The sequence below is a fragment of the Haliotis asinina genome, chromosome 7 (assembly GCF_037392515.1).
Source record: "Haliotis asinina isolate JCU_RB_2024 chromosome 7, JCU_Hal_asi_v2, whole genome shotgun sequence".
Lineage (NCBI taxonomy): Eukaryota > Metazoa > Mollusca > Gastropoda > Lepetellida > Haliotidae > Haliotis > Haliotis asinina.
The window spans coordinates 367,204-382,813 of NC_090286.1; the positions used below are offsets into that span (position 1 = coordinate 367,204).

The 15,610-nt window shown below is 39.7% G+C and overlaps 1 protein-coding gene across 1 annotated transcript in view; it reads right to left on the reverse strand.

Annotated features, from left to right (window-relative positions):
- Positions 1-1,408: 1,408 nt before the first annotated feature.
- LOC137291763 (ATPase family AAA domain-containing protein 2-like) overlaps positions 1,409-15,610 on the reverse strand; it is a 56,336-nt gene continuing 42,134 nt past the window's right edge. The window contains exons 19-25 of the mRNA XM_067823280.1: positions 14,840-15,036; positions 14,447-14,606; positions 11,774-11,896; positions 5,611-6,383; positions 5,189-5,258; positions 4,112-4,359; positions 1,409-3,712 (exon numbers count right to left, since the gene is read on the reverse strand). Of these exons, the coding sequence (XP_067679381.1) occupies positions 3,659-3,712; positions 4,112-4,359; positions 5,189-5,258; positions 5,611-6,383; positions 11,774-11,896; positions 14,447-14,606; positions 14,840-15,036 (1,625 nt within the window). The 3' untranslated portion in view covers positions 1,409-3,658. The remainder of the gene's footprint in view (positions 3,713-4,111; positions 4,360-5,188; positions 5,259-5,610; positions 6,384-11,773; positions 11,897-14,446; positions 14,607-14,839; positions 15,037-15,610) is intronic.

A 15,610-nucleotide genomic window follows, 5' to 3' on the forward strand; every position in this document is an offset into this window, starting at 1 on the left:
TAAATATATGGAACATATGAAAATGTTCTTACTCTAAAATAAATGAAAACATTTGCATAGCATGCAACTGTTTTCAATGAAAGGTCAGCCAGAGTCAGCCGTGTGACTTGCAGTGGATAATGGGGCAGGAGGAGATCAGGCCCATTGGGTTTCATGACTGAAGGAGTTGTTCATGAGTATTTGCCCTATACAGAGAGATGTGTGCATGATGTGGAAGACAAACAACCATGAGATGATGTTGGCAGTTGATTTCATCCTACAACCTCTGTTGTCAACATGAATATGTGATGAGTCCAATCAAGCCCTATGACAAATATCACATGTTAGTTTGCCATGTACCTTTACATCAACACACAGATGTAACAATGTTATTGCCTGAGAAAAATAGGAGCCATTTTGTTACTGCAGGCTGCCAAGTGCAAGACGCTGGTCTTGGTCTTGAAATGTTTGCTGTTGTCATGTCTATATAGTGACATCTGGCTGTCTCACTCCAAATGAATGTTCACTAACTGAAAAACAAACTAACAGTCATCATCCAATTTTTCCTCCTCTACATATTCAACATGTTTGATGCAAGAGCACCCAGGAAACCCATGCAGTATATCCTTTTCCAAGTATCAACCACGTCAGTCTGGTAGCTTGCTGCCGCAGTAAGTTGGCAGTGGCACCTACACTTCAATCATGTGACGATGGCACCATGTCTTACACCTACATTACACACACATCACCTTACATTACATACAAACCAACACTGGACAAAATAAATGGTTATTGAAGGATTAAAACAAGAAACTCAATCCAAAAAAAGTTTTCCCCGACAAAAAATTGTTACATGTTTCTTACAACAATTCTCAGTACTGATGCAACATTCATGCGAAAATAAAATATGCCGACATGTCACCTCTACAAATAAGTCACACAAGAGTGTAAGTAAACAGAATAAAACTTGTCAAAAAACATACATTTGATTTAATGCTTTAACTACTTAACCTTCAAACACTACTTCAATCTACACAACTACCACTTGGCAAAGTGAAGAACACCTAAAGTCAGGAAAAATTCATGTTCCAGGAGGGTCAGTTTCTGTAACCGGTCTAATCCAACGTCCCAAGCATAAGTCAGTTTCATGGCAATGCATGCATTCAGTAATGAAATATCAATAGGTAAGTCTGGCAGTGTTGAAACAAGTAGCTGAGTTTCATGGAATTGGCATTGTGTTAAGATTTAACATGTGAAAATGAAAACCAGTTACTTGAGAATGATGATGCGTTAAACAGACACGGACATGGCCTAGACATTGCAAAACCAGTTACATAATACCCAACAGAAACTTTCGAAGACCACTTTCTGTGTTTACAAATATGCTGAAGCTACATAATGCATGTATTACAAGTTATGACCGAAGTACATCTGTACATGTGAAGTGGGGCAAACTCAGAACACTCAACTAAATGGAATGTTGAATGAGTTTCCTGCAATCTGGAAATCCTGAGATGAAGTCACTCCAGAACATACTTAAGACAGCAAGTGTGATGACCAGTGTTCTGGCTTTAACCATCATTTGTTCTTGCACCCCACTTCAACATGCAGAGAGAGGAAAAGTCCACTACTTAGACAAATGTTGAGGAACATGTGATACTTTCAACATCCTATGGTCTTACTTTCACTGCACACACTATAACTAAACACAGTAATATGAAGGGAGTGAGTTTTCATTAACTTCTTCAAAGAAGCATACATCAACACAGGTTGTACATTTGTTAAGATTATATTCCTGAACTATTTAATGTCATATCTGCAAAGTTTTATTACTAGGAAATCTAGAAAACAGAGGCTGATACATTTTCAAATTACCCACTCCAAACTAGGGAATGGAACTTAAGACTGGTAAGTACACAAACGGTATCACTGAATTACCTAAAGGGATACTGAAACAAACCTTACATAAATCTTTCACCTTTGATCATTTCACTACACTGCAGAAAACTGCTAATGCTCATATCAAAGAATGCACAACTAATTTCAGGCCAGTACAGGATAATTTGATCAATATGTTAAATATATCAATATATACATCAAAAAACATTCTACAGTTCAAAAATAGACATTCAAAAATAAGGGGAGTGATTGTCTTATTAACCTACACATACATATATAAATAGATATACATATATGTTTATATCTTCACCATTATGTCCTAAGCATTTTGAGGACAAAACTATGGAACTTCATTCTTCATAGTGACAACAAAAAATAAATATGCCAAAAGTTCAGACGACATGTTTTGACATATTCATCAATTGCGTTCAATCATGATTTGATTAAGAAAAAACATTATTAAACTAAACTCCCAAACTTCTAAGATTCATAAAACGTTTTCCCCTATATGCAGTTTTGTTGACACATTTATGAACAACTGACAGCACTTCTTTCATGGCGTACTACACACAGGCATTCAGGTTTACAAGAGACAAAGACTAACATGGAAACAGAGATGAGATCACAATATTCAGTAGCATAAGATAATCATTATATAACATCTACAATAAATAATGTAAACAGCCAAAATAAATATAAATTTACCTATTAAGCCTGAGAATTATTAAAGTAAAAATTCATGTACACAGCAGTTTGGGGTTTCAACAACTAAAACATGTTTTCAGATGACATTGAAAGGAGACAGCAAACTGAGAATTGCTCTACACAACCAAACAGGGTTGCACAAAGTAATCTCAGCGCTGTTTAAGCCCCATGTGTCCATGATGGCAGCACAGTTAACTCATACTGCAACAATGTGGGTCTCGGTTAACCCAGATCTAAATCTAAAAAGCAAATACAGCAATGTAATAATCTGCCACAATCTTACTTCTCTTGAAACTATTCAAAATCTAATTCTTTACAGAATGAATGAGCTTAAACTAATACTGATAGGGGTAGGTTTCAAATAAATACCTGAAAACAAAGTTTCCATATACTTCACTGTTTTGCCATGAAATCAGAATGTGACATCATATACATTTACATACATGTCCATCACTAAAACCTCATACATTTACCAATACATGATTCAAGGTATTTTTTCTCATCATTTTTAATCAGTCTAGTAAAAACATCAATAATCAGATTAAAACATTGGTGCTTAAATGATTGGCCCTAAGGGGGATTGGCAATACACATGATAACCTAGAGACAATGTACACAATAAATAAGACCTAATAAATATGATGCTATGATACAAACAGGTAGTAAGTCACTCCGAGATGTTGGTGGAGGCGAGGCCGCCGAGGGAGCATGGTTGGTCCACATGGTGCAGAGGAACGATGATTATGCTGCACATATTATGTCCTCGACCTGATATGAGGTACTTATACTTCAAATGGTCGTTGGTATTGGCACGGTTGAGCTGCATTCATACAAAAGTCAGTATGGAATTGAAATGTGTAAAAACCTCTCCTGAAAGTATTCTCGACTTTGTAAAGTTGACCTGATTTTTACCTGGGTTTGAGGCACTTGCATATTTGAGCACAGAACAAACATACACCTTACAAGTACACTTGCACACAATCATTTACACAACCTTGCATATATACACACATATATACATGCACACACCTACACACACACACACATACACACACACGGGTTCGAGCTCTGATGTTTACACACTTGAGGGCCATTGCTTGGAGTGGTGGTCCAACTTGCTCTCAAGTTCCTTAAAAGAAAAAGAGATGTGTACATGCTGTGGTCACACATTAACTATATCTCATTATGGACATGGACATCACTGTACAAAACCAAAAACTCCATAAACACATTTAACAACGGACACAAATGAGGTTGCCAACCAGGACTAGCGCCACACGAGTTTACCAACTCAGCAAACTATTGCCTAATGTTCAGGATAAATGATTGCATAAAGTGTAAAAGTTTTTATAAATGTGTGCAAATCTTTTGATAGATAGATAGATAGATAGATAGATAGATAGATAGATAGATAGATAGATAGATAGATAGATAGATAGATAGATAGATAGATAGTCACAGAGTTAATTAGAACCCTGTAATTCCATTGGACATTATTTCAATTCAGCACAGATTAAAGATGACATACCTCAGAAAGCTCAGTCTTGTCATAATCTTTCCTGTGTCTGTAAATGCACTGACTGAAGACACTGTACAGCTTCTCCAGTCGTTCAAGACAGTAATTGTCAGTAACAATTACTACTTTATCCAGTAATCGTTGTAGGCGAGGTAGGTCAAAGACGAGCGGTGGTAAACTTTCCTCCAGGAGTTCCAGTGCTCGCTGTTGCTGCTGTGTCTGAAGGCGCGATTTTGTTGAGCGGAACTTCCTCTGTGATTCTGATACACCAAAACAACATAGCAGTAACACTGATTAGACAGTTTGTCTGTGAATGCGTGAGCAAGCAAGTTTAGTTTATCACAGCACTCAGCAATATTCCCGATATATGGCAGAGGTCTGTAAATGGTTGAGTCTGGACCACACAATCCTGTGATCAAAAGCATGAGCATCGATCACTGCAATTGGGATATGTTGACATGTGTCAAGCAAGTTAACCATCCGATCCCGTTAAGATCAAGTATGGGCTACTGAAGAGCAATGATAACCCGGGTCTCACTGGTCTAGGTACTGGTACGTGAGCAAGTCATTTACAAATGCAATAAGATTGATCACGTTTGGTCAGTAAGTCATTAATAAATGCAGCAAGACTCAGCAAATGTGTTCAGACAAGTCACAATGACTTTGTTTTCATGATGACAACCAACAATGACTATTGTGTAATATTGTCTGACCAGTGACCAACACCAACTGCTTCCACACTGAACATATGCTCACAGTGAGTGAGCGAAGGTTTACACTTCAGTTTGCAATACTCAGGTTTCTCCAAGCAGCATTTAGAAGTTAATACAAATGAGGCAACATTTCAGAGAAGATTCTGAAACAGAAATCAGTCTCTACAGATAAGTATGGTGTTTCCACTGACATTATGCACCCATCAACACAAAATACACTTATGTTCTTACATAGTACAGACAAGGTAACTGACGTCATACAACCAGACCGAATCAACTATCATGTGATTAGCCAGTTCTCAATTAGCTATCATGTCAAGCATTTAGTACTGGGCACCTACTCTGCCATGGAATCCCAGCATGGGCATTTACTGACCTTGACCCTGAGATTCATCTTCTTCATTTCTGACCATGTCCGATGCTGCCCCTGAGGAATGTTGTAACAGCTGAAACATAACAGTCTAGTAAAGGCAGGGAGAGTTGATATGATCCAGCAGACATGGTCACTCATTTCCTGCTTCAAAACCACTCATAAATGAATAAAAGTGAAAGATACACTATGATTCTCAATATGATTCCTGCAACCTGATTTATAGTATCAAATATCTGCCACAGGATTTTATAAAGGAACATACATACGGGTGTATTTCAGTTAAAATTAACAACTCTCAGTTCAGAATATATGTATGGATCATTCTGTGATTTGATAACAAATTCTAATTTTCTACCTGAAACAAATGAGTGGCTTGTTACTTGTATACATCTGTGACACAAATGTTGATATATAGACCAGCATACCTTTCCGTCTTTTTCCTTAGCATGATCAACACTGTCTACCGAGTCTCCATTGGAGTCGACAGAGCTGCCAACTCCACTGTCATGACCAGGCATCAGTTCCAGACATCTTGAGGTAGGAGATTTTTTGCATGTCATAAAATCAGATGCAGGTGTATCTTTCCCTGAGGAGGTTGGTTGGCACAGTTTAGACCCAGAGTCATTTTCTCTCCTACAAGGGCTCTCAGCAATGATAATTTCACTGTCAGAATCATCACTGACCTCTTCCTCATTGTCCACATATAGAGCTGAAGCATCAGTAGTCACATCAGAAGTCTGCGGTTTCTTTGTTGCAGCACCTCGCTTTTTCCGTCGCTTGGTTACTGCCCAAATACATTTCTTTTTAGGCTTTGCCTTTTTCCCTGAATATTGAGTTTTTGAAGGTGAATTTGGTGCTGCACTATTGTGTGTATTTTGATGCTGCCTTGAACTGGGACTGTTTTTTTGGTATTTGGGAGATGAGTGGGATGGAGAATCCTTCTGGGAAGTCCTGCTCACACGTTTCACTTCCTGCCACTGTTTTTCCACCATTTCTAGAGCAGGTAGATCCTCAGCTACCAAACCCTTCACCCTACGACTGTGCCGTACACCAGGAGCTGGTGGTTCATGGCTGGCAGCAGATGGAGGCTGCTGCTGCTGTTGCTGTTGCTGTTGCTGCTGCTGTTGTTGTTGTTGGCCTTGGTTGTGTAAAGGTCTGGTAAAGTAGAAGGCTGGTGTAAAGGCTTCCCTCGGTACACCTACAACACAGCACAACTGTTAGGAAAACAAATACATGTTATCTTTAAAATAGTTTATTCAGGATTCTAACAGGTTTTTTGAAGCAAAGTTCTAGTCTAGCTGCCAGTAACAGTATGAAACAAATGAACTTGGTACATTATATAGAGACTGAAATTAAATTGAAATTATTTCACCTGGATTGAGTATGAAACCAATTCAGGAAACTACTAAATTGCAAACTTGTGCAAAGTAATTACTGTTAGAATCTATCAGGTCCCTTCATTACACTTACTTTCTTACAGGATTGTTATCTGAACATATCTATAGTACATTGTAAACCAAAAGTCACTGTGTTCAGTAATCTGACTGACTGAAAAAGATGATCAAATGGAATCTGATTCCCGGAAATTGCAAGACTATTCACTGAGTATTAACACGTAGAAACTTCGCAACCAATTGTTTTGTTGAGTCATCAACAGTGGTGACGTCATTCAAATCATATTGTGAGATAAAATTACAATGACGTCACATATGAGCAACTCCACATGCGACCATGGGAACCAGCTGAAACAGCCAGCTGATGACACTTCACAGCTGTACCCATACTCGATGTAAACGAGTGCAGACAGTAAAACCCTTTGGTTTACTTTTGTGTTTACAATGTCAACAAACATCACGTGTTGGCCAATTTCCGGTGTTATTGAGTATTTGAAGCACGAGAATATTTCATTTGAAACCTCCAGCTCACGCCATTGGTTCCAAATGCATTCCCGTGCTTCAAATACTCGATAACACCCGGAAATTGGCCAACACGTGATGTTTATTTCCTAATTATGATTATGTGCAAGCAGGGTTTATCAACTACCAGAAATGTAATGTCTAAGTAAACTTGGTGTTTTATACTTACCCTTACTGACTGATGGATGCCATTATGCTTATCTCACTTCTTCTAGGAAATGATAGTGGAACACTTGAATCATTTGTAGTTGGATGCCTCGCCAAAACATTCATGTGACTTGCCATGCTTGTCACTCTCTCCTCAATAAGTCCTTGTACTTGAGTTAGCTGGGAAATCCAAAGTGTCTGACGCGAGGAGGTTGGGAGGTCTTGACCCTACTATGCTTCCAGGAGCCACTTCCACAAAACAATTTTACCACTACAATTATTGTAAATCCTTCAGACTGCGATCTTAGGCTTCAGCTACAAGTTACAATCAAAACTTACAATTGGTCAGAACCAATTGCAGTCCTCCATTATAGGTGGTATATAGACATTACTAAACAAGGTCTCATTTCATACGAATTATACAAAAAGAGTGTGCTTTCTATTGGTCACGTGTTTCATATAATTTATACATATTGAGACGGAGTGTGATATCTTATTTATTACCGCGTCTTACATGCATTAAATGAGTGAGTGAGTTTAGTTTTACGTCGCACTCAGCAATGTTCCAGCTATATGGTGGCAGTCTGTAAATAATGGAGTCTAGACTGGACAATACATGTATTAAATAGACAAAATAGTGTATTACTGCTATTTTTATAGTTTCAAACCGAAACTGGTTCCATAAAGAGGTTGCAGAAGAAGTCTGTACTGTTCTAAACTTTTTTTGCATGGCATTACTGTAATTGACGTCACTACGCGTGCCCTTTGGTAACCGATGCACTGACTTTCGGTTTGGAAACTCATGGAGGTTCTAGTGGTGCTGCTTTGTATGCCCTCATTTTAACGAGGCTCATCCACTATCATATTGTTGTCAGTGTGACTTCTATGAAGATAATATATTCAGGGTTCTGACAGGACAAAAGGACAAATCTTAAGTATGCTCTGGTCCAACGATAATAGATAGCGCTGGGATCTGGAATTCTGGAACTGATTCTTCGCAATTAAGTCCTAGGGTTCAGTCTCCCATGTTGAATCTAGTTTGTCCAAAGTCCAGCACATGTATGTCTCTGTGAGTAGTTCAAAGGTCGTTTTTTCTAGTAGTTCATAGACAAGAATCATGAGATGTTGTAGACAGACAGGTTTATTCTGTAATTTAGGCTCAAGGCTCAAAATACATTTTTCAAAAGTAGATATATACTGAGTAAAGCTAAGTACAGTTTAGTAATGTTTTATTGTACATTTGTTCATTCTTCCTATGGGGCATAAAGGCCACACTCCACTGCCAGGTACAGCAGTTAACCTGAGGTATCATTGAATGAAAGCCACACTCCACTGCCAGGTACAGCAGTTAACCTGAGGTATCATTGAATGAAGGCCACACTCCACTGCCAGGTACAGCAGTTAACCTGAGGTATCATTGAATGAAGGCCACACTCCACTGCCAGGTACAGCAGTTAACCTGAGGTACCATTGAATGAAGCAGTCATAGGATCTCTGTTTAAACATTTCCATGGATGTGGATACACAGCCTAGAGATATCCATAAGAAACCAAATTCATACTGAACTAATATCAGATACAAAATGAGAAAATCCAGTGTAACTGAGGTGAGTAGACCAAGGAGGCACTGCCATGATCGTAGAGGTAACAGACTGTTTCTGGAATCATGGCTTGAATCTTGACCCATCGATCTTCCAGTAATGTGATGCCGTTCTGTTTGATAAAAATCTTGCTAGCAGCAGTCCTTCAACAAAGGATCCAGCACAGCACAACACTCACTGCTGCAGAGGTGCTCCGAACAGCTGATTTCTCATGTACTCATGGCTGAGGTAATTCCAACCAGATACACTTCAGAAGTAATGGAGTTGTTATTACCAGAATCTCAACATCAACGTTATGCAGCGATGATGCATCATTCTTCATCTTCAGATCACCAACAATCTACGTTGAAAGCCAGTTGACATCAATGTGAAGTCAGTTTAGAGTAGACAAGCTACCACCGGCATAAATAATCTATCAGTTAATGCTGCAAGCCCCCAGATGAACAATGTTTAATCTGCTGTCAGGAGAAGACCATTGTGCATTCCGTTAAGACAATGGAACCATGTCATATACTGCTACCTAGACGGCAGATGAAGTCTTTCCATGCTGGACGGGCTGTTTACTAGATGTAGACAACTTCCTGAATGTGAACTGCGATTGTCGGACACTGATCCAACATAGCCATCATCTGCGTTGTAACTCGCTTCAAGGACAGGTCTGGCTGGAAGTTCTGCGATGTGGACTGAACTTGATGAGATGCAGTCTAAGCATTTGTGAATGCTAAGACCCTGTCTTAATCTCCTTGAAACAACAAAACTATGCTGGTGTTGTCCCTGATGACAAACGTCTGCGTTGCCGGTGTTTTAACTGCAGGGGTAGATCGTCTCACCAATGAAGTAGTCTGCATCAAAGTAATCGTTGATCTTAAGGGTACCTCAGGCAGCAAACTCAGGAAGATAGACAAACGTGTGCTTCGCCAAGAGACTTCGTGTCTTCGTAAAACAATCTGAGCTTAAATGGTGTCTTCGCAAAGCTCCTTTTGAGAACGTTCCTCCTCTAGATGTCTGAGATGTGAGATTCTGACATAGAGTGACTGTCTCTCAATGAGGATTCCCTTCTATTTCTATTTGAGGTTCCCGAACATTGACGGTTTGCCTAAGTGACTCCAGAACATTCATGGAACTTTCTTGATCCATGTCAGCTAAGTCTCCTGAAGGATCTTCTGAAATATGAGCATTCATGAACATCGTCTGCAGCCATGGACATGTGTGGGACGAGGATGTAGATCTCCCCAAAAAGGCCCACACATCCCCAAAGGTCACCTGACATCATAAAGCTCTGACGTGCTCCATTTTCTTTGGTGAACCAGAGGTCCATCAAGGCCATATCTGCATTCTCTACTACCTCATAGGTCAAAGTTCTGTGCTGTAGTGGACAAGGCGTTAGAGAACACCGAGACATCACCTCCAACTTTCTGCGGCTGCAACAATGCTACACTGGTGCTGTTTCTGATGACGGATGTCTGCATTGCAGGAGGCTTGTTTTCAAATAGCTGCTTATCAGGGTCAATCGTCTCACCGTGAAGGTGGTCTGCGTTGATGTTCTAGTAGACCTTACGCGAACTTCAGGTAGTAGTATTGGAGGCTGAGCATGGAAGAAGAACATGGACTGATGCATGACAGGCATCGGGGTGAGGATCAGCCACTGATAACCAATATCTGCAGTGACAGCATAATGCATCACATAATGCAGGAGAGAGTGACAAGCATGGCATGTCACATGACTGTTATGGCGAGGCAGCTCGAGTGAACTTTTACATTCGCTTTGTGGGAACTACAAGGGCTTCAAGTGTTGACTACCATTGGCATAGAAGGAGACAAGCATAAAAGCATGAGTCATGATAAGGAACAAGAGTCATCAGATAATGACACATCCCTCTGCCCCCATATATGAGAAAGAACAAATCATCTGACTGTTACTTGATGGTTTTTAAGATTAAGTTTGAATTGTTTCCATGGAAATAATAAAAAAATAAATGTCAAATATCTGGTAACAGCCAAACTCACCACTTTAAGATTCGCCTCATATATCTACCAAGTTCAAGATATCAAATGGTTTTTGAGTTGTGCTCCAGAAATTCAGCCCACCCTTTCATTTTGAGACTAAGTGAGAATTATTTCCATGGAAACCAGGAAAACGAAACAGGAAAAAAATCTGTAAATAGCAAAAGGCACCACTTTGGGGTCAGAATCACAAATCAGTTATGTTGAAAGATATTGAGATGTTTTCGAGTTGTGCTCGAGAAACGAAGCCCATCCCTTCATTTTGAGTCTAAGTGAGAATCATTTCCATGGAAACTGAGAAAGTAATAAATAAAAAAATCTTGTAAACAGCAAAAGGCACCACTTTAAGTTCTAACTGATATATCAAAAACGTTTTGCAAAAAAATATTGAAAGTTTTTTAAGTTATGCTCTGGAAACAAAGCCCACCCCTCCCATTAGACTAAGACCAAAATGTTGCCACGGAAACCAACAAAATTAAAAATGCCAAAAATCTATAAATAGCAAAAGGCACAGCCTTAGGTTCAGTTTATTATATATTATTAGAAACTTTGGTATAAAAATATTGAATGGTTGAGTTATGCTCCGGAAACAAAATGATTATGCACAGATGAAAGGACGGATGGATGGACAGACGAGGCGTTGACTATATCCCCCCAAATTACATACCGGGGGGGATAAACATGAACAAACTAATAAGGGAATGATAACTCAGGATAACATGGAATACAGACTGTGAGTGAGTCTTATTTTCCTGTCACTCATCATTATGTTAAACAAATGAAGGCATAATGGTAATTTTTTCATTTACTTTTTAGAGGTTCCATTCCTTCTGCACATGGCTTTGATGAGACATTGTATGCTTAATATTTGTGTTCAACATCAATCTTGCTATACACTTTATAAATAATTTTCAGACTCACCTCTCCTCTTTCGACTCTCAGCTATACTTTGACAGAGTTTTTCAAACTCAGGATCAAGCTCAGCTTCAATGATTGCCTGGGCTGTGTCTCTCAAGGCACATGCTCTGTGGCGAATTGCTTTATCTGAAGTGACATTATACATTAAAATAGGTCAGCAAAATTTAAATCTGATCAAACAATCGAGAGGTGTAGGGAATATTGAAAATCTTAATAAGTTATTCTGTCTCACATATTACATTTCTGCTACCTGCTTTCAACAATGAATAGAGTGAGTTTAGTTTTACAGCAAACTCACCAATATTCCAGTTATTTGGCGGTAGTCTGTAAATAATCAAGTCTGGACTAGACTATCCAGTGATCAACAGCATCAGCAATAATCTGCACAATTGGGAGCCCATGACATGTCAACCAAGTCGCCTTTTAGGACAAGCATGGGCGGCTGAAGCCAATATTCCACCCTAGATCTTCATGGGTGGAATGGAAACAAAATGCAGAACGTGTAGCTTGTTTTGTCTCAATGACTGAAACATGTGGATGGAGAGTCTCGGAGTGTTCAATAGGAGCAACTACATTCGTATGGAAATGTCCACATGAATGTAGTTGCTCCTATTGAACACTCCGAGACTCTCCATCCACATGTTTCAGTCATTCTCATCTTTGAGTAAAACTGGCTAGGAATCAGAGACTGGGTTGACTAGGTGGGTGATGAACCAAGTGACATTGTCTAATTTACTGGAAGTTCTTAAATGTTAAAACATATCCAGTCTGACAGTGTGTTAATACCATCATGAATCACACGGCCAACTGTCAGATATCTACAAGGAGGCTGACAATGGCCAAAAAGAGGAATAAGACGTCAGCAGATAATGGTGAATATAGTTACTTGGAATATCATCTACTCATTCCAGCTGAAGATGTAATCTATCTAATCTGATTCTTGGACAAACAGACACAAAACTTATAACAGACTGTAGTATGACACTGTCACAGGGAGCAATGTGTATCCCAGGGTTGTTCAGAAAGCCTAAAAGCAATCATCTGCCCCCGATACCTGTGATGTCACCCATTATATCGCTATGTTGTTCGAGAATTGTCTGAAATTGACTGTTGACCAGTAGAACTGCTGACCACAGAGCATCAGAGCAAGCAGTTCTATAGGTGACAGGATCATCAACATAACTGGGAGTGTTTGTCTGATCCCTGTATGGACATGTGCCATTTCCATGTCCTCAATGCTGAAGGTGCCAACCTGCATTTAGGATTCCACGTAAGGATGTCTATGTCAAGTGGTAGGGCACTAGAAAGAGTATCTGAACTGTGTGCTTGTGCCTCTACGGGACAGAATCTCAATATCAACAATGATAATCATTCTTAGAATACTACCTCAGTGGCTCTTCTAACAGTAAAGGAGGCACTGCAAGTCTGTCTGCAAGATCCTTCATGGATTCAGACCTAAGGTCCAATGGAGCATAATCAGCATTCTCAAGATCCACCATGGTCCGTATGACTACACGAAAAGGATGTCTCTATCATCTATACTATTAGTGCTTACAAAATCTCATACAACCAATGCACTCAATGCCTACTGTTAGCTGCATGATGACTACTGTGGTAGGCCCCCTGTTGGTGGTGCTGCCTACAGATCATGTAATGTTGGAGCTGATCCTGTTAGCCTCCCTGTGACATCCCAAAACAACATTAACAGATCTTGACTTGACTTGAAATGAACTCAGTCTTGCTGCACACCTGGAGTTCAGGTGATCCATGATAACAAAGTGATAGTCCACAAGTTGTGCAACTGGGCCGAAATCTGAGGAGGTGTTGGTGACTGACAGAGGTACAGACTAGCTCTCTAACTTGGCAGACATCCGAGGAGGTGTTGGTGGCTGACAGAAGTACAGACAAGCTGTCTTTGATGGGTCAGACATCTTCATCGCCATACAGCTTCATAACCACAGATATGACTGACTTCTTCGGTGACAAACTTTTCCGGGACTGACTCTGACTTCTAGCTCCATCAGATGTGACAGGAGCTGCCCAAGGTTGAATGTGTATCAGAAATAGGTTTGAAATAAAAGACCTTTTCCTTGAATCTTGTTAAGTAATTTCATGGTTATCAAAAAACGTGAAGAAGGCTTCCCAAGTGCACAGTGAACAAGATTCCCTACAGTCAACATGCAGATCCTCATAGCACTTAGTGAACCACTAGGTAGGCTGGATGGTTTGTTAATGCCACACTCAGCAATATTCCAGCAGCGTTCCTTAAGTAATTGACTCCGGACCAGAAATCCAGTGATCAACAGCATAAGCACTGATCTATATAATTTGGAAACATGAATAAACCAAGTCAGTGAGTGTGACCACCTGATTCCATTAGTTGTCATTTACAAAAAGCATGTGTTGCTGAAGACAAAATCTAACCCTTCACTTTATGTGACAGAACCACTAGGAAGAAACAGAAGACCTAACTTCCTGTTGGGATGTGGGAAAGTGCAGAATGAAAATACCACAGGTAAACTGATTTGTCGAAAAATTCATTCCAAAAACTATGTGTGTAGAACAAGGTACAGTATGATGTTCCAATATAACAATATCTGGTGGCACTCAGTCACATTAGCCCACATCAGTTAGAAAGCTAAGATGACACACCCTGGACAAGTATGATTTCTGTACCTGAGGGATCTCTGTCTGGGTTGTACTCAAGAGCGTTAAGACTGATCTGGTTGATGTCACCTAGGAAATCAGCAACTGTCTGATACTCATGCAGATCAATCTTGGACATCATTGTTGACAGGTCCATTGGCTTCTGAATGATCTCATAGTAGTCTGGAACCTAAACAGATGATTCAATGATAATCTTCTTTCCCGCAATACATGCCTCATTTCACCACAGTTGCCAACACCATTAACATGTACATTATTCACAACATTATGCACAAGGAGAATACACTGACTCTTTAAACATAGGCCCTTACTGACATACTATTATCAATTAGTATCAGAATGTCATTGCAGTTTGTTTCAGGTGCCAGTTTCTAGGTAACAAAAGCAGAGAGAAGTACTTACATCTTCCACATCCACTGGCTTAGTAAATATGGAGAACTTTCTATCTCGGCCCAGTTTGTTGAGGACATCACGCAGGAAGATGCGTAGTTCTCGGAATGTGGCCTCCTCCTGTTGCTTGAGTTTCTTCGACTCAGCTTCCGTTAGTTTGGGTGGCTCAGGAGGAGGAGCCTTGGGTAGGACCTCCAACATCCGCAGAGCTAAACACACAGCGAATCCATCACTACAGATGTAATTGCAATACACAACATCATTTGTTCAGTTGATCACAAGAAATTCCAGCAAGTGATTGGTGACATTTTATGTCACCCTCAGCAAATGTTTGGTCATATCAAGCAAGAGGACAGAAAGCAAGAGATTTCTATACATCTGCCATGTAGGCTACCTGCAGAATTGTTCAAGAAAATATCACCAATGGTTTAAAAGACAAGCTCAGGGGGTAAAAAATCCAATCCCTCGACACCCGGGACAAGTCAGTTTTCATTTCAGGCAATCAATTAATGGTATCTTACTTGTCTGTGGACTACTAGATAATTTCCACTTATGGTTTCAAACTGCAAATATACTTGGATTTCATTTCAAATCTGATCATAATGTAGCTGATACATTTCACAATAATAATAATTTAGAGCTATCGTTCTTTGAAATTTATCACTCTTCGATAAACAATCCAGTAATCATTACCATTGAACACTGTGTCATAATATGAGGGCAAAGGGAAAATTAGCCAAGACAAGTTACTTCCTTGAAGTCACTTGCCCTGACAGTATGGTA